The 20,170-nt window shown below is 41.1% G+C and overlaps 1 protein-coding gene across 1 annotated transcript in view; it reads right to left on the bottom strand.

Moving 5' to 3' along the window:
* Nucleotides 1–1,207: 1,207 nt before the first annotated feature.
* Nucleotides 1,208–20,170, bottom strand: part of CKAP2L (cytoskeleton associated protein 2 like) — a 28,187-nt gene continuing 9,224 nt past the window's right edge. The window contains exons 4-9 of the mRNA XM_061211207.1: nt 18,209–19,455; nt 15,800–16,007; nt 10,135–10,290; nt 5,054–5,117; nt 3,310–3,499; nt 1,208–1,869 (exon numbers count right to left, since the gene is read on the bottom strand). Of these exons, the coding sequence (XP_061067190.1) occupies nt 1,644–1,869; nt 3,310–3,499; nt 5,054–5,117; nt 10,135–10,290; nt 15,800–16,007; nt 18,209–19,455 (2,091 nt within the window). The 3' untranslated portion in view covers nt 1,208–1,643. The remainder of the gene's footprint in view (nt 1,870–3,309; nt 3,500–5,053; nt 5,118–10,134; nt 10,291–15,799; nt 16,008–18,208; nt 19,456–20,170) is intronic.

Genomic DNA, 20,170 nt, shown 5'->3' with positions numbered 1-20,170 from the left:
GGCAATAGCGAAGCTGTTCTCTTGAGAACTGAGCTGTAATACTGAGACGATGCTCTGAGGAGAGAGAGACGTAAAATCACTATAGACACTGATTCCCGGTCTGGGTGGGGGGTGTGGGCATTAGGTGGCAAGGATGAACCGTTTGAGGCCAAAGAACAGGTAATGCACAAAGGGCGGCGGTGCAGGCCCAATCAAGAGGACTGGTCCATGGACGTGAGATGGAGTGCCTGAGGTCTGAGGCAAGGACGTTCCTAACAAGGAGGGACGAGCTTCAGGCTCTTTTTGTCTCGTGATTTTGAAGATTTGATTTCCCCAAGCCCTATTTTCAGCTTCCAGGACTTCTAAGCAACCCCCCGGGGAATTTTTTGGCTTTAGAGGTAAAGTGAGTCTGTCTAAAGGGAAGGGAAAGCCTAGCTGTGTGGATTCCTGCATTCTGGTTGTGGTGACAATCTATTTCTCATCAAAAGTTAGTCTATTAGCATTATGGTTTTATACCTCAGTTTTAGGAACCTCGTTTTTATAAATCTGACTTAGAGAGATGGATCTGCTTCCCTCACAATGGAAAAATCCACATCAAGGTGAGTTCTCCAGGGTAATGGGTGTTCCCTGTGAGGCCTCTTGGGATAGCCTATTGGTGTTCCCCAGACAAACCCCTAATTCTCTAGGCCAAGCCACCATCACTGTTTTCTGTAATAAATATGATAAATGAATAACCAGGAATGAACAAAAGTTAATTGTTTTTTAGATGATACATAAATATTAAGAAAACTAAAATCTAAAATACGTTGACTAGGTTTTTCTATACATTATATTTACACAACGATTCTCATTTTACCTTTCCACAAGCAGTTGCCCAGGAGGAAGGAAAGGTGACCTATGAGAGTCTCTGGGGCTCAGACGTCTTCTCAGGCCAGGTGTCCCCTAGCAGAGCGAAGAACTGACGAGGCAAGGGTCCTTTCCCCACCCCTGTCTGCTGCTCCCTTTTGTTTTTATTTGAAGCATTTCTCAATAACAAATGCAAAATTAGGTTTGAATATAAAAAGCTAGATGACCACCCCAGTTCAGGATTGTGTATCATTAAGGAGGCCAGGTCCAGAAAGGATGTGAATTACCTCTCATCTCCAAGGATCTGTGACGGAAGTCAAAGATCACACATAAAAGTCCTTTGTGACCTCTGAGCGAAAGGCACAGCCAGCATAAACTCAGCTGCAAAACGAGAGGATTTGACCAGATGGTCTGTCACGTCCCACCTAGCGGGGAAGGCTAGTTTCTACGCTCAGATCTTCCATGCTGGAAGGACTTGCCCTCTCTGCTAAGGTGGATGCAGGAAGGAAAGTGTATCATATTGTGGAATTGACCTCCTGATGTAAAAAATAACTATGTTGGGATTAAGGTAGGTCAATAAAATTCAAATTTTTACCATACTTGTGGGGTAAGTTAATTTTCAAAGTTTGAAATTTAGGTATGCTGTAAAGCTGTGGCAAACTGCAGTCTTAAATAACCAAACTTTCCCATGGGGATGTAAAATCTGAGAGTAAGCCCAGGGAATTACTTTCCAAGCCCAGGCCACCTAGGTAAGTGCATTTCTTGTCTCGTGGAGGCTCTGAAACGTCTCTCTTTTAAAAAAAAAAAACATCAAGAAATTACGACTCAAGGACTTGAAACCCTAATGTTACCGGCAAAGCCTCATTTTTGCGGAATATAAAACACTCTGTCTCTTCCACTTCTAAGAGTTCGCTGAGAGAAGCCACCACTAGGTCATGTTCCTGCAGCATTTCCGGGTAGTGGGACACTGCTCGCTCGATCCTGGCCGAACGCCGTACAGGAGTGATAAGCTTCATGTCTTGCACTTCCGGCATTCCGTTTATTCTGAGAGACAGCAAGAGATGCATTCAAAACCTTCTAACTTCTTTCAAAATTCTACTTGTTAGTCTTTATTTTTTTTCTTATTCCCTAATAAAACACAAGATACGTGTCTATAGCAGCTCTCGTCCTAAGATGGACTTTCCCTCATTGTCCAAATGAACTTGGTGGTGCCCACCTGTTCTCAGATGCTGTCAGCACAGGGATTTAACTGAATGCAGTGTTAAGTGTGGTTTTATTTGAAGTCAGCTACTTGGCAGTTGGTGTTTGTTTATTCCATAAGCTTTCAAAGAGCGGACAGGTTTTGAGGAAATTGGGCCTAACACCAAATGAGGCTGGACTAATGAATTCTAAGACTCTTCCTAGCTTTGACAGTAAATTATTCAAAAAACATCTTTTAAGATGGTGGACCAAACCACAGATTGAAACTGGAACAAATTAGGCATCTTCCTGGTAAACTTGAATGCATTCCAATCACAGGCAGCCTGGAGGGTAAGTTGCAGAGACCTTTCCACGCAGTGAATCCTGGTCACACATCACAAAACCACTGATTACATTAGCCTCACAAAACTCGTGGCCAGTCTGCTGAAAATGCTCATCATCAATTCTGGAGACAGTAAGAGGTGGTCTTCACGTCCGCTGCCTGCCTTCATCCACCCATGAGCTGACTACAGCGGGGAAATGACAGGTCTGAGACAGGAGTTTAGACTGGAAGAGGCCCAGCTGTGCTTTCCAGAGAACGAAGATACAGAACTGTGGTCCTGGTGCTTTTGTTTGGAATTTTCCTTTCAAGAGCGTGAACAGAGATTGATGTTATACTAATGTTTTAGAAAATGACATTGATACCCTGACACAGTTCCTTAAATTACTATGGATTCTTAAACTTACACTTGTCTCAAAACCAAACACTTTTGATACTATGCGCAGTCTCTGACTAGCACATGCCTGACTGCCTCCCTGTTCTTACAGGGCTATTCGCAGCTCCTTCCTTCCCACAGCTCCAGAGGTTGCCCTGCTCGGCAGTTTGTGCAGCACCCCTGCTTCTGCCCCCCAGGACTGGCCGGAAAGGTGGGTGGGATCTGCAAGTGCAGCACAAATGAGGGTGAAGAGGGAGGACCAATGCCAGGAGGGAGGGGTGACTCCACTCCAGCAGCCCTCCTGACTCTGGCAGCTCCTTCCTCATTGCAGGTCAGGTCTCCTTGGGGGTGGTGTGAGGGGGGATGGCGTGTGTACAGAGAAAGGACACAGATCTGCCTGGCACTGGTTCCAACCCTCCCCTCACCCTCAGCTCCTTCGCTTAACACCAAAGATGGATTAGACCACCTGGTCCTCGTATGAGGCAGAAGGTATCACTAATCTGATGGTATCCTGGATCTGTGGAGGAGAAATTGAGAATTGGACTTGAATTAGACCTGTGAACACAAGCCTGCTGTAGAGTTTGCTTACCTAGGGATCGGGGCGATCTGTAATTTGATACCAGGATGATTATCCTGTTCTGACTTGGTTATTTGGGGTGTTGCTGAAACCTGTTCCCTCTCTTTTGGAGGAAGACAAGACGTCCCAGACTCCATCTTCTCGGCCAGCATTTCTATTGATGTTATATTAGTTTCAGCAGCTAAAGAGTCAGAGGTAATTCCTGTGTATACATGGTCAAAAAGAAAAGATTTAGCAATTTAATACTAAAGCTAAAAAATCAATAAAATGAAACAGCAGTATCTACAATGATTTCTCAGTGATCCTTATGGATTCCATATACTAAATAAAGAGTAATTGATTTGGAGTGGGACTTATAACTAGTTTTTCCTGCTAAGCCCTGTAGTAACACCCTGCTACATCAGGCCGTCCTCCTAACCAGCCCTCCAGGCAGCCTTGGGGCCTGTAAGAATGGATCCTTGCTACCCTTTCAACATTCTGAACACATCCCCAATCTCTTATTCACTCTTGAGGGAGCTCCCTTAGTGACTAATCATTGGCCTCTTCTTACCCTTACATCACACCTTGGATCAACTTTCCTGACTTATTAGGGTTAATTCACTTGACCTTCTGATCCCTCCCTACCCAGGTGTGACCATATGGCTATCACCTTGGACAGTAGGTGAAAAAATGTCTTGTGTTGACACAATTTGCATGATAGCCCAACCATAACAACCAAAATTAAGGGAAGGAAATCAGGCTGAGACAGACAGATACTGTGGCTGGAGGCTGAGACCCCAAGAGAGGCCAACAGGGGCCAAGAGGTGGGAAAGGCATGGATTCCTGTCTCCTCTTTTTAATCCCTTTGAAGAACACTGCCACACATTATAAACAAGTACCTGAATTGTAGCATCATTCTCAGTAAGAGGACCACTGAGTATAGGTACTCTACAACCTTATTCCCAAAAGTAATGGGTTAGTTGGCTGTAATTCCTCATGACTTGATTGTTCCCCAAAGGTCAATCTACCCCTTTGTTTGTTTTTTTTTGGCTGCATGGCACGCGGGATCTTAGTTCCCCGACCAGGGATTGAACCCAGGCACTCGGCAGTGAGAGCGCGGAGTCCTACCCACTGGACGACCAGGGAATTCCCTAAACCTACACTTAAAGGAAAAAGATTTGTCACCTTCTAAGATTATAAAAATAATCCATTTTATTTTCTCAAGGTAGCTTTTTTTTTTCCCACTCATATAACAAATATTATAATTAATGTGCCACTCACTGTATTTGGCACATTTTTCATAGAAGAGTTGTCTAAAGGTTCTGGGCAATGACAGTAATGGTGGATTAAGTGAAATGATTCCTGAGATGGGTATGATTTAAAGGTATAACATGAATTTGGATGTATACGTGTTGGTGGGCTTGTTATGATGAAACATGTAACTTAAACCAAAGCACCTCTCCCATATGCCTCAGTCTCTCCTGGTAAAGAGTCACTTGCCTTCTCTCACCTTCTCTCCAGAGAAGCAAGACACCCTAGTCTAGGCTGCTCTGGTGGAAACCTTTGTTTGGTGTTGAGCAGTATATTTACTTGTAATAATAGAATAGAAATGAATCCGCTGATGATGAAGGCCAAAAGGGCAGGCCATGGAAACCAAGAAGCAAGAGGCATTTCAGGGGACTTACAATTACAATTCTTTTTGTACCCCCTATGTGTTCCTCAATGACTTTTACTTGAGTGGCTGGAGGGAATGAATTTAAATACAAAATAGTAGTACCTTCTGTGGTTCTGTCTGTGTCTTGCAAAATATTAAGGACAACTTCCCGCAACTCTTGTATTGGCTGGAAGGAAGAAAATACATGAACAGTATTAAAAACATTCATGGAAAACAATGAGCTAAGGAACTTATGATGTTGTTCAACATCAAACAGACTTTTTATAACAAAAACATTTCCCTTTTTATCTCTTGTCTAACTATAAATAACATTTAAAAGGTTTCAGTTTTAGCTTTATAGGAAAAATAAAGGAACAAAGAAAATGTTGGTTAAATGCTGGCATGCTTGACTTTTTTTTTTTTTTTTAACACAAAAATGCAGATTTTATATGAAATCACACCAAGAGATACACATTAAACTCAATAAAGTTAACTGTGGGAGGAAGAGAATGATAGTTGGGTGCAGGAATAAAAGGATAAATAAAATGAGAGGCTTCGCATAGAACAACCATGACGATGTGTCACGAACTGTGAAATATGATCAGATCTCCAACACTCTGAGAGGTAAACAGGTACCTCTTATTTTTGCATGGGGGCTCACATTCTCAGAGGGCTAAGACTAGTACGTATGTGGACAATGTGAAATCTCTTCACGTCCATCCTGGGCATGGAAGTCTGGATCTGGCAAAAGCCAGACAAGTCCATTTTGTGGATGCATACCATACTGTACTCCAGAAGTTAAATCTAGTCTGTGTTTGGGGTGCTGACCCTTAGCAGGCTGGACAAGTCCATTCTATGGATGACATATTTAGAGTCTCTGAGGGCAAACTAACCCATTCTTCCTTGATGGCGAGTTCAGAAACGAAGAGTCTGTCAAATCTGTTCGTTGGAAAGGTAGCTCACACACTCAGAAGGCTGTACGAGAACAAACTGTGCGGAGTGGACTCAGACACTCCTTGCTTTGGATAAGTGCATTGATGTATTGTGGAAGTCCTTTCTGTGGATCAAGGGTTCAGCAACTCTGAGTGACATCCTCTTCTGTAGACGGCACCTCAGACGGTCTACTGGTGGGCAATTTGAGAAACTGGCTTCAGGAGGGCTTTATCAGGAGTCTTCCCGCGCGGCGCCCTTCCCAGTCTCTCCTCTTGGCGGTGGCTGTCTCTTTGTCTCTTTTTCCTTAATTGCCAGGTAAGCAGCGTGCATCCTGCGGAGCGACCGCTCCTCGCCCCACTGACGTGTGCCACGCCGCGCGAGAGCGAGGTGTGCGAGTGGGGGGAGTACCGGCTTCTGACATGCAGGCTTGGCCTTCTCCGGGGCGGGTGGGTCCCGTGCTCCGAGGTGACACTTTTTGGTTGGTGCGAGGCTGGCGCGCTATATGCGAGTGCGAGGAATGCCGGGAGGGGCTGGCGGCGTGGGGGGTGGCAGTGACCGCGACAGCAGAGACCTGGTGCGGTGGGGGGTTTTCTCACGTGGCCGCCGCTGTCTTGTTTTTGGCATGCTTGACTTTAATGAAGAGAGGTATTTATGGAAAGTTGTCTATAATAAAATTTCTCTAAATCAATTTTCTTACTGACTTATATAATCCCATTGAAGATGTGTTCCCACATAAAGATTCTGATCCAAAGACGTAAAGCGAGCCGTACAGAAAATTTGGCATATGTTTTTAGTGTTGTCTTAACTGAATTTTTGTTTTTATTATAAAAGTCATATATCTTATCACAGAAAACTGAACAATAGGTCAAATTTGAAAAGGAAAACCACCCATAATCCCATCATCTAAATATAACCTTTAGTTAGCATTTTGGGGATTTTCCCCCAGCCTTTCCTTTCTTTCTTCTTTTACTTGGTAAAATAACATAAAAAACAATAAAAAAAACTATTATAGAAAAGTAATTTTCTGATAAAATTATCTGAGATAGCCATCCTTTTTAAAGCATGTTAACCAGGCCATGAAGCAGAACATCATAAATGAACTGTACGTTCTCATAGGAACATAATATTTGGAGCCTGGTTTTCCTGACCTGGGACTCTGTATCAAGTAAATAACAGATATAAACTGACAACAGAGCATAAAAGCAAAGCTACCTATACATTTTTACAAAATCTAAAATGCTGTAAGCTTAAGAAATGGGAATAAATGTACAGAATATATTGCAAAAGGTCTTAATTATATAAAACACTCATCAGGTGTATTTTATATTTTCACAGGCTTCTAAAGACGATGCATTGAGTACACATTTTTTTTTTACACATTTATTTCTAATCACTCTTGAAACTCTACTGAAATTATAATAAAGGGATTAAAAAGGAGGCAATAACCACAGGGAACAGAAGAAACAGCAACAAGATTTTGGAAGCTCGAATGCAGAAGGAAGAGGTAAGCAGTTTGACCAACTTGAAAGAGCCAAATTCTAAGCTGGCAGTGTGGCTAAGAAAGAACCTGATTCAACCCCAGAGCCTCTGAAAGGCTGAGGAATGGATGGAGGGGTCACAATCAGGAGGGCTCTTGAGCATCTGTCAAAAAGCAGTCAGACCTGGGAGTTCCCTGGCGGTCCAGTGGTTAGGACTCGGCGCTTTCACTGCCAGGGCCCTGGTTCAATCCCTGGCTGGGGAACTAAGATCCCGCAAGCTGCGTGGCTTGGGAAGTAAGCAAGTAAATAAATAAATACGGTCAGACCTCCAAATCCACCCTGCATCCCTAAACTCCATGCAGCCTGGTGACTGTGCCCCTCCCACCTTCATCCAAACAGGAAACTGGGCATGTATCCTCCAAGTCTCTGGGGGATATCATGCAAGATTGAGGGTGGGAGTGCCTACTGAAAAAAGGGATAAGTGAAAGTTTCCACGCTGAAGGTTGAGACACCCAGCTCTCTCCTCCCCCATAACACCTGGTAGCCTGGTTTCTAGTTCCTGGGAAGAAGACAGGATGAGGCTTCTTCAGAGAATATAACCAGTCTTAGAAGGAAGACCTGAAGACACTGATATTGAGGGTTCTTCAGTCAACTGACTCAGCCAAATAACCCTATGGTAAAGCCTCATCTGTGTCCAGAGTTTTTAACAAGCTTTTTAAAATCCACCTCTTATATTGAAACAGCCCAGTTTCACTGGCATCTGAGTAAAGCATTTAATGAACAGTAGAGAACAACGCCCTACCCACCAAAAAAAAAAAAATGGTGAGAGAAGAAAAGTATTGGAGAAGAATCAGGCAATGCAGGAAGAAATGGGAATCTGAGGGTTCTGGTGAAAGGAGATCCCAGAATGACAGCCAATAAAGACAGGGGTAAAGAACAACCTGTCGAGCCTGGAACAGATCAAGAAGGGTCTGGGAGAAAAGTCTCTGAGAAAAAGAAATCAATAGAATAATGTTTTGAAAGTATGGAGAAATTTAGATAATTATAGAAGAGTTTGAGAATTATATAATAAATACTCAGAAAACTAAGCAAAGGGAAAACAAGAAAATAATTTCAGGAAAATTAGAAAACCATACTTGAAAGGCAAAGTAATCATAGTGTATACCACATGGCTCAATGCATATTTCTCACATAGTCATAACAATGTAAACACTGAATAGTGACCAGAATTTCCATATGATTCTAATGGAAATATGGAGGACAGTAAAAGTCTGCAGGGGTGATAGGGGTGTCTATGTGTGTGTGTTGGGGATCTGTGTGGGTGTGTGTGAGAAAGAAGGTTAGATCCTCATCCTGTATAGTTGGATGTCTACAAATCATGTCTAAAGAGAAAAAAAATCAAGAAATAGTAATATAAGCATGTTATCTGAAACTATCAAGGTAACAAAATACTCAGTTTGCTCTGGGAAGTGGGAAATGTGAGGGGAGGGAAACAGAGGCCTTATGGAACAGACCTTATCAAATTATTTATTTAAACTATGTCCATGTACAAGTCTGATTTTGAACAATCATGGAAAAGGTATGGTAGAATATATGATGACATGGAAAGTGGTATTACAGGGAAAAGAGTTATGAAACTATTTAATGCAGTCTTTGTTAAAAAAAATTATATATAGGGCTTCCCTGGTGGTGCAGTGGTTAAGAATCCGCCTGCCAATGCAGGGGACACGGGTTCGATCCCTGGCCCGGGAAGATCCCACATGCCGCGGAGCAACTAAGCCCGTGCGCCACAACTGCTGAGCCTGCGCTCTAGAGCCTGTGCTCTAGAGCCTGCGAGCCACAACTACTGAAGCCCGTGCGCCTAGAGCCCGTGCTCCACAACAAGAGAAGCCACTGCAATGAGAAGCCCATGCACCGCAACGAAGAGTAGTCCCTGCTCGCCGCAACTAGGGAAAAGCCCGCGTACAGCAACGAAGACCCAACACAGCCAAAAATAAAAACAAATACATTTATTTAAAAAAAAATTATATATAGACAGTGGTTTTACTAGGTTTTAGGATTAAAAGTTACTTCATAAAATAGCCCTGAATTATTGATTTATGGACATTGATGTGTTGGGTTTAATATATTTTTAGGTTCTTTATGGTGAGGTATGACTTTCTTAGTATTGGCTATTGACGTTACATTATTATTTTCTATGCTATTACTTTTCACAAGTGCTTATTTCTTTTTTTTTTAATTAATTAATTTATTTTTGGCTGTGTTGGGTCTTCGTTTCTGTGCGAGGGCTTTCTCTAGTTGTGGCAAGCGGGGGCCACTCTTCATCGTGGTGCATGGGCCTCTCAATATCGCGGCCTCTCTTGTTGCGGAGCACAGGCTCCAGACGCGCAGGCTCAGTAGTTGTGGCTCACGGGCCCAGTTGCTCCGCGGCATGTGGGATCTTCCCAGACCAGGGCTCGAACCCATGTCCCCTGCATTAGCAGGCAGATTCTCAACCACTGCGCCACCAGGGAAGCCCCACAAGTGCTTATTTCTACAATGAGTGTAAAGTGAGACATATTCGCTTGACAAGAAAGTGATTCTATTGGTTTACATTAACACTATATTCTACAAAATAAATATTTCAAGTAAAATGTTCATAAAGGACAAATTGTACTTCATATTTTGCGTATAACTTTATGAAGTGAATTAGAAGCTTTAACATTACATTACATAACTGCCATTTTGCAAACAACAGAGAACTCATATGAAAGAGAAGTTTTAAGAAGTCACCCACTCAAGATAGATACTTACTCTGGCCCCATTTCTAATGGCGTCTTCATATAGCCCAATAACATCAAAGGTGCCTTTACTTGCCAACAACTTTGCTTTGCAGATCCAGAATTTAGCAAATTTTTCAGCCTCAGGAATACTGGACAAAATGGCAAATATTTCATTTGAATGTACACCCTGGAAAAAAGAAAAATACCCAGAGGTAATTATTACTGTCTTGCTGTTATTCTCTCCTAATATTTATCATAGAAGGTATGCAGAAATCAGTCTGATCAATATTTTTTTGAATTTAAAAAAAAAATTCAATTTTATTGAAGTAGTTTATATAATAAAATGCACCCGTTTAAATAGTATGTTTTGATGAATTTTGACACTGATCATTAAATTTTAAGTTAAGAGACCAAATAGAAAAATATTTATCATAGTTGAAAGTAAGAAATATGTTCCACATTTTTATGCAAAACCAAAACCAAACCAAACCAAACCCTGGAGTAATCAGCCATTCATGTATTTCTTACATATTCATAATAATGTGAACACTGAATGGTGACCAGTATTTCCGCTTGACTCTAACAGAAGAATGAAGGATGGCAAAGGTATGCAAGGGTCATGGGTGTATATGTGTGTGTGTTGGGGATCCACATAGGTGTATATAAACAGGGTTAAATCCCACAAAAAGGAACTTTAAAATGGCTTCGCTGGTTTGGTCCCCTTCTGCCTTGTACCAAGAGCAGCGCAGTGACGTGGGCCAGGAGGAATATGAAGAGCTACCATGCCCAGAAACCCAGGCACTGGCACGCTCAGCCAAGCAGCACCTCCTACTTCTCTTGAGATGGGAAAGACACAAGGGTAAGTTCACAGTCAAGAATCACTAATGTCTGAGAAAACCAACACGACATGAAAGAGGCATAAAACTCAACAACCAGAAGAATGAACACTGGAGCAAACAGTTGAGGGAGCAAAGAGAAATACAGTTTAAGAGTACTGTAGTCAGGACAGGAATAAAGACGCAGACGTAGAGAATGGACTTGAGGACACGGGGAGGGGGAGGGTAAGCTGGGACGAAGTGAGAGAGTGGCATGGACTTATATACACTACCAAGTGTAAAATAGATAGCTAGTGGGAAGCAGCCGCATAGCACAGGGAGATCAGCTCGGTGCTTTGTGACCACCTAGAGGGGTGGGATAGGGAGGAGGAGAGGGAGACGCAAGAGGGAGGAGATATGGGGATATATGCATATGTGTAGCTGATTCACTTTGTTATAAAGCAGAAACTAACACACCACTGTAAAGCAATTATACTCCAATAAAGATGTTAAAAAAAAAACCTGTAGTCAATATCTTCAGAGTGATAAGAGAATATTGCCATCATAAAATCACAAAACTAGAATGAATGTTATGAAAAAGAACCAATAGAAAGGCAGAACGGTGGCATGGACACTGCTGAAGTATAAATCAGTGAGCTGAAAATTTGGCTGTGGAATTCTTCCAGAACCCAGTGCAACAGAACAAAGAAATGAAGAGTATAAAAGAAAAGTTAAGAGTTCTGGAGGATACATCTATTACTCAAGAATTCCAATATCCATGTAACAGAATTTCCAGAAGAAAAAGTAGAGAAAGAACAAAGCAGAACATACACTCAAAGCAGTTGTAGAAGAAAATTCCCAGGGACTGAACAAAGAAACAAGTGTTCAGACTGCAAGGTCCTCAGAGAGCTAAGCAAGATGGATGAAAAAAGACCCATACTTAGAAAACCAAGGAGGGAATTCCCTGGTGGTCCAGTGGTTAGGACTCCATGCTTCCACTGCAGGGGGCATGGGTTCGATCCCTGGTCAGGGAACTAAGGGCCTGCAAGCTGCATGGTACGGCCAATTAAAAAAAAAAAGGATAAAAGGAAAATCTTAAATCCTTCCAGAAAGGGGAAAAAAGGGATTACCTATACAGGAATGAGAATTAGATTGACATGAGACTTTAATAAATCAATAATTCCAGATGTAAGAAAGAAAATGAAAGAGTAACTTCAAATTTTCCAGAGAAGACCATGTGAATTTAGAGATTTCCCCCAGCCAAACTATGAATCCAGCAAGAGGGTGAAATAATGACATTTTTACAAGCATAACAACTCAGAAAGTTTACCATTCAAAAACATAAAGTTACTAGTGAACAAACTTTAGAATTCAAGTGGAAGACTTGAAACAAAAGTAACCACGAGAAGAATATATAACTTGCATACCATGTTTGAACTCACACTTACCACTTTCTTTTGTGATTTCAATTTATATGCTTTCTTTATGAAATAAAGAAAACTGGATAAAGAGATGAGGGAAAATAAACCAAAAAATAATTCATGTAAATTGAATTACAAAATAAAACGGCAGAGATAAAGTTAAACATATACGCAATTATTACAATAGATGTATATGGGCTAAATGCACTTTTTAAAAGCAGGGAGTTCCAGATTTGGTTAGAGAAATTAAACGTATGTATTCATGAGACATACCTTTAAAAATAAAGGGATAGAAAAAAATTTACTAGACAAATTGTAAGAACAACAAAGCAGGTGTGGCAAGATTAATATCAGACAAAAGAAAAATCAAAGCAAGTCATGAATCTTTAGTACCTAACGACATAACTTCGAAAATAAGAAAGTAAACGTTGACAGAAATACAAAATGAAATTATCAATCACAAATCACAGTGCCAGTGAGGGACTCTGGCATATTTCTTTCAGAGAGCGATGGATACCCATGTAGAATTTTCTGTTCAACAGAGAATACGTATCCTTTTCAAACACTTTTGGAACATTCACCAAGACTGATCAGACATTAAGACCAGAAAGAAAATTTCAACGTTCACCAACCACAGTGCAGTATAATTAAAAATTGACAGCCAGAAAAAACAAAAAAAGAACCCCAAAAAACCCAACACCAACAAAACCAACTACATATCTGGGAGTTAAAAGATACTCTTCTAAGATAACTTTTGGATTAAAGAAGAACTCAAAACGGAAATCTCAAACTAGAAACGAAAACGAGAACATGTCAGTTATTAGGCTATGATCTCTTAGCTCTAAACCCCTTTTATCCTCTGCTTTGTTGTGCAGAATTCTGTAAATGTGCTGGAATTCTGTAAATCACTTTCTGTTTTGACAGCAGTTCTCTGATGGGCTCGGCCAGTATGGGGCACTAGAGGGAGGTTGCAGGGCTGGAGAAGGGAGGGGACTGCCTCTTTCCCATTTGCTTTCATCACCCCAGCAATGGTCCTTCACTCTGGCAGCAGCAGTTGGTTCTAGCCTCTACCTTTTTTCCCTGGCATTCACAGACTCTGCCTCACTGTGCTCCTTCAGAGGCAAAAGCACCAACCGGGTAGCTAGCATCGTTTTCTCAAGGTCTGAATCCCAGCCCTGCAGGGCCCCTCCTCCAGCTCTGGTGGCACCAGCATTGCTAGTAGTATGCCCTCCTTAGAGTTGGAGTCTCACTTCCACCAGGGTTTGTCTCTCCTCGCTGCTAGGTTCTGATATCCCCAACCTCTCTTTGTTCCCCTAGACCCAGTGGGCGCTAGCTGCTTCCTAAAGTTATTGCCACTGTTACCTGAGATTCATTTTTGCTGTCAGTCCTGTGTGTCGCACCCATATCCCCTTTGATGATTCCTTTATCATTTTTGTGCACACAGGCTCACAAAGTACTTTCAAGTCCAACAGCCAGCATCTGTACCTCTTTGTATGTGTCCACAGAGTCAGAAATGCCTGGGCATTTTTGACCCCCCAGGGGCAGCCATTAATCAATGATCATGGAATTACTAATGTTGCAGTTCCCTTGCCCCACAACTCTGAGAGGTGTGACTTGCACTGTCTCCAGAGCTCCCATGCGGGAGTGTGCCACAGTTATCCTCCATGAACTTTGCTTGATACCACAACCCTGCTTGCCCTCTTTCCCCTCCTGGTCCCACATCCCCAACTCCCCTCCCAGTTGTCCCTTGGAGCCTCTTCCTAATAAATTACTTTCACACAAATTCCCCTCTTAGGGTCTGCTTCAAGGAAACTCACATAAGACACTGTGAAAACAACCTTCATATTACATTCTTTCTGTTGAGATACCTTGTGTTTCTGTTTTTCTGACTTGACTCTAACTGATACAAAACATTACCTAGTCAAACATGAAGGATATGACCAAAGCTAAATTCAGAGGCAAATTGATAGCACTAAAAATATTTTTAATAAAATAAGAAAGACTGACATAAATGCTCTAAGCTTTCAACTAAAAAAGCTAGAAAAAGAAAAATAAACATAAAAATAGATGCAGACACTGATGCAAGAGAAAAAAATAAAACCCAAAAGATGGCCTTTTAAAAAGATGAATAGAGAAATCTTTAGCAAGTCTGATTTAAATAAAAGGCACAGAATTACTAAAATTGGCTCAAGAAATACAAAACCTAAATAGACCAATGACCATGGAAAAAACTGAAAAAATAGAAAATTATCCCCCAAAGTCCAGATGATTTTACAGGTAAGTTCTTACCAAACCTTCAAAGAACAAAATAATTCTAATGAATCTCAATTGCAAATAAAATATTTTCAGGGTACAGGAAAAAAGGAAAATACCCAACTCATTTGACAAAGCCAGCATAATACTGATACTAGGAAAACACAAGAAAAGACAACCAAAGAACACACATAAAAATCTGAAATAACTGCAACTCACAAAACCATATACTTCATTTCTCTACATACCTATACTGTTAAGTAAATGCATGAAAATTGTCTGGAAGGATAATGGGCAATAGTGGTCACCTCCAGGGAGAAGCCTGGGATGTGTACCTTGTGTGTCTGCGTGTGCGCCTGCGCAAGTGCTGGGAGTAATTTACCTGTATTATTTGAAATGCTTTTAATAATAAAAATGTATTCAGGTATTTTTTTAATGCAATGAAAACAAGAGAAAGAACAAACAAGAACTGAAGTTTAATTCCACAAAAGAGAAGTAGTTAACGTTTAACTGAATCTAATGAAAAAACTGCCCAGAGTAGACCTAATTTGAAGGTTTCCCTTTTTTGCTGATGTACAATACTACCAGTCAAACGACAGAACTGAGTTTGCTTCAGGCAAGGACCTTAGTATAGAAGCCTATCCAGTTATTTTTTATTAATATATTTTTCCTTCAAGGAATATCCTAAGGATCATACCCTTTGCTTACCATTTACTTTATCCTTATCTGCAAAATCCAAGACACAATTTAGATGCCATTCATAGCTACCTAGAGTCTTTAGGATAATCTAATTCTACGTGAGGCCTTGCCTTTTGACTTTAGCTTCATATCTAAATGTCAAATGTTTACTCTTTGGACCTCAATACATGAAGAAGGCAGAGTTCCTTTTGGATCCCTCTGGAGCCAGACTACTTGGGTTAATTTCCCAACTTCTCTGTGCCTCAGCTTCATTTGTAAAGTGAATATAGTAATAGTCATTATGTAATTGTATGAAATAATATAAGTAAAGTGCTTAGAACAGTACCTGGCATACAAGAGTCATTATTTAAGTACATGTTTATTATTATTACTATCCTTCCTCTCTATTAAAAGGAGGAGCTAAATTTCTGCTTAGACAGAGGTTATCTCCCCTACACTATATTTAACAAAAATGTTTAAAAAACTCTAAGATTCAGCAAAGCTTTGGGAGCTTATTGTTCACACTCACCCGTTCAATGAGCTGCAGACATTCTGTCAGAGTGTTGTTAATTTTACTGGATAGTTCAAGTTGTGCTTTCTTTTCTTCCTCTTCTTTTTCCATACTCTTCCAGAATGAAATATTCATTTCCTCTATTATTTTTCTTTTTGTTTTAAGTTCCATAGGAGGCCGTTTATAGATCCTCCCCTTAGATTTCTGCCATTCTTCCAATTGTTTCCTGTTATACAATTAAAGAGGGGGATGGTTTTAGGGGTTTTTTCTGGTACATGGTTAAGCTTCTAAAGTATGACATGCATAGATTATCACTGAACACCTTCAACTGGAAAGTCAGGAGAATGTTTTAAAAATAATTTACTAATTGGTATTGGAAGCAGTGGTTGCCCCCACCCTTCAGAAGGCAGATGCCAGACGGATTGGTCGGATTACAACAGGTGGCTAGCATCTCCATCTTCAAACTCCTTAATTTCCTGATTATTCTTCAATATTTTTCTCTGAAAATTTGTATTTTACCTGTATGCTACTCCTGACAATTGCTATCCTAAGACATCCCTCCATCTCTGAGATCACTAACTCAGCACTCCATTTCTTTTTTTTTTTTTTTTTTAAATTAATTAATTTATTTTTGACTGTGTTGGGTCTTCGTTTCTGTGTGAGGGCTTTCTCTAGTTGCGGCAAGCGGGGGCCACTCTTCATCGAGGTGCGCGGGCCTCTCACTATTGCGGCCTCTCTTGTTGCGGAGCACAGGCTCCGGACGCGCAGGCTCAGTAGTTGTGGCACACGGGCTTAGTTGCTCCACGGCATGTGGGATCTTCCCAGACCAGGGCTTGAACCCGTGTCCCCTGCATTGGCAGGCGGATGCTTAACCACTGCGCCACCAGCGAAGCCCCCGAGAAAATCAGTAACTATTAACTCTCTTGTTTCTCCCTTGATTTCTGAGCACAGTCCATACAGTGCTTATATTAGCCCTAAGTGCTCCCCCTTTCCCTTCACTGGCTTCATGATAGAAGCTGAGTCATCTGGCATGTGTTTCCCCTATGTTCCCGGCATTCTTCTTACCTCCTTAGCCTTGCTTCTAATCATAAATGAAGAGGGAACTTGCCTTTTCTAAAGCTAACGTATTCCTAGGACCTGGCTTTATTATTCTAGTATTATTTCTATACACCAGAAAAAACGTTCCATAATAGTAGACTACGACTGTGTGCTCACCACTGTATCTCCCAGTGTAGGTGCTAAAGGAACACTCGAGGAATCAGAGAGTGATCTATCCTTCGCCACAGACTCCTCCTTTTTTTTGTCACCAAACTTGGCCCAACTGTAATCTGTCTTAGGATCCATTGTCTGTTATCTGGTCTACACTGCAAGCTCCAGGGTAGGGACCCTGACCTCCTCATTCACCAGCTCAAGGTCTTTGCATTCAGTTTTCTTTTTGCTCAGAAGACTCGTCCTTCTTCCTGTCACTGCCCTTTTCCCAGCCCAGATGTCACTGCTGAAAGTACCTTCCCTGACCCTTCTATCTAAAGTCATCCCAGCCTCCCTCTCTCAATCGCATCACCCTGAATTAAGTTGTTTATTTTCTGTCTCTTCAGGAGGGCAGAGAGCTTGTCAGTGGTGCTCAGAGCTGTATTCAGAGAATAAATCCTGCCCTCACTTCACTCTGCTATACCTTTTAGCTACCATCTAATTTTACATGTTCCTTTTGCCCTTGCCAGGAATCTCCTTATTTTCTACTCCAATCAGGTGTACAGAGGTGCTTCTCCTGGGAGGTTCACCACATCATGAGAATATGTCTGGTCCTGTGCAGAAAGTGTATGAAATCCTTTGGCTCAGTTTCACGCATCACACATGTCAATGTTAACTCCCAGCAGCCTGAGATCCTGACTTCTAACATCTGAACTCTGTATGTGAACTGATTACTTCTCTCTGCCTTAGCGTACTTTCCAAAACTTGGCCTGCTCAGACTCATAGAAGTTTCCTGCTCCTTTTTCTCTGATAACTTTTCAGATTTCACACTAGTTGGCTTGACAAGGGACTACCATTTCCACACTTCCTAGCGGTGTAAGTTCACTACTCTGGCTCCTCCTACCCTGCCTCTTCTGTTGCTGTTCAGTCCCTGCAGGGCACTTCTTGCATGAATGGTCTACCTCTGCAACCTCTACTTCTTATTCAACTATTCTGTTTCAATTTCTTTTTTAAAAAATTATTTCAAGCATATAGAAAATTACAGAGAACAATTTGAACACATGTATGTACCACCCAGCTCTATCAAGTCTTCATATTTGCTTTGTCTTTTTTTCAGATTTATAGCTAAAAATTACTCAGGAGCCATTATTTATGACCCATCTCCTGACTTTCGCACTCCTGATGGTCAATTTGCCTAGTCATCTTAATTTGCAAAATTTTGGAATTAAAATAAAGTACCTTCGATCCTCTGCTGTGGTCTTCTTATTTGGATTAGTTTGGGTCCCATTTGGGAGTCCTCTTCCATTTATGGTTGTGCCACCAGCTTGAGTTCTGGGAGCTGTCTTGTTTAGAAAACAGTTCTGGGGAAGAGCCCTTTTCAACTTGGAGTCCAAAGTCTGTGCTTTTTGTTGACAGCTGTTGTTGCATTTATTCCCTTTGGCTCCATTTGCTCTTATGCTAGGGGTGCTTGGAATGACTGAGTTAAAGCTGCCAACTGTCAAATTAGGCCTTTGGCTTATGGCTTTTGATTTTTGCAGTACATATGATGTCCGACGTCTACAACAAGCTTGCGTGGGTATATGATCTTGCTTTGTGTTTGGATGTCTGTTGTTACACCCTCTTTGAAGCACTTTGGGGTATGTGCTGGGTTTGCTATGTTTTACTTTCTGTTCAGTAACAGTGCATGACTGTAACTTAGTTTCACTTGGTCTTTCATACTTACCCCTATTAACCTTTATATTCTTTATGTCCTTAACCACTATTTTCTTTGATGCTTGAGTCCTGTTAAGTGTCTGGACAAAGTGAGAGGAAACTGTTTTTGGGGGTTTTCCCCCTGGTCTTGCAAGATCTGTTCCTCTAGAGAGTTGCTGAGACTTCTCTGGTGGAATCCTGATTTGTGTTTCTTCAACAAATTGTTTATTAACTCTCTCTTTCAGAACAGCACTATTCACTGACCTTTTGCCCAAGACTTCTTTAGTAGGAGCCATACTGCTCTTGGTTTGATTAGTTTTTGGCTTACTTACGGTGCCTAATTCAGGATTTGGCTTTCTCTCAGAGTCTGGTAAGATTTGGGGCAAGTTCTCTTTATTCATCTCTTTTAGACAGCTACCCAAGGATTCATTTTCAACATGGGTATTGTCCACAGAGTCTGTACATTTAGCAGTTCCTTGTTGTGTTACCTGCTGCTTTGTAGTTTTCAATTCCTGTATATTAAGTGACCCCATGGTTTTTCTTGACAGTTTTCCAGTAGTGGATGATCCAAATTCATGCTGTTGTTGACTACTTCCAGAAGGCTTACAGTTTGGGTTAGAAGAAACACATTCTGAAGTGAGCCTTTTTTTGCCCAGAAGTTTTGGTGGCTCCAACTTTGGCCTCTGGGACCCTGTGATACTGGCAGGTCTGGACTGAAGTTTAATGCTGATGGGTCTTGTAGCTTTGACAGGCAAAGCAACATGGTTGGTAACATCCTTTTTAGGTCTAATAGTCTAAAAAGACAGAGAAAGATATAAAAAAAAGTAAACTCATAACAACAGTCCATTGTTTTTAAAATAAAAAAAACTAGCAATTTTGTTTATAATTTCACTTAAGAAAATTGAATCCTGAGGAAAAAAAGACTCACTAATAGATGATTTTTATAACTGGAGTTCCTATTAGAAATATATTAGAATCTTTTAGCTTGATAGAATTCAGTAGAGATGCAGTGAACACATAAAAATTGCTGTTTAAAAAAATAAATTTGGCTCCATCAAACAAGCACTTGCTGAATGCCCATTATATCCAAAGGAAGTGTCCTTCTAGGGACTCTGGAAAGATACATACATAATAAACTTATGTTAGGGTGCCTCCCAAGTTCCTCCTAGTACTTTGTATTGCTACACTAATTTTCTTAAAACAACACTGCCTTTGTAAAGGTCAGAGTGTCACTCAAGAAACTTTGTCTCATCCTGGAGATCAGTGGTATGGATATGTGGTAGATGCTGGGAGGCCTGAGATACTTTGGAACAGTTCTGAATAAGTACCTAACATCTCAGCAGAAAGTCAGTCATATTTGTGAAGTCAGGAAAGGGTTTTAAGGTTAGATTGTACATTATTAACAAGTAAATATTTCAGTCATGTGATTTAATTTTGGATAAGAAAGGTAGGACTAGGTTGCAGAGAACTTTTAAAACTAGGGAGGGGTGTTTAGAATTAATATGGTAA

Source organism: Eubalaena glacialis, chromosome 14, assembly GCF_028564815.1.
Source record: "Eubalaena glacialis isolate mEubGla1 chromosome 14, mEubGla1.1.hap2.+ XY, whole genome shotgun sequence".
Lineage (NCBI taxonomy): Eukaryota > Metazoa > Chordata > Mammalia > Artiodactyla > Balaenidae > Eubalaena > Eubalaena glacialis.
Note: the sequence above shows the minus strand (reverse complement) of the source record. Positions and strands in the feature narration are given on the sequence as shown.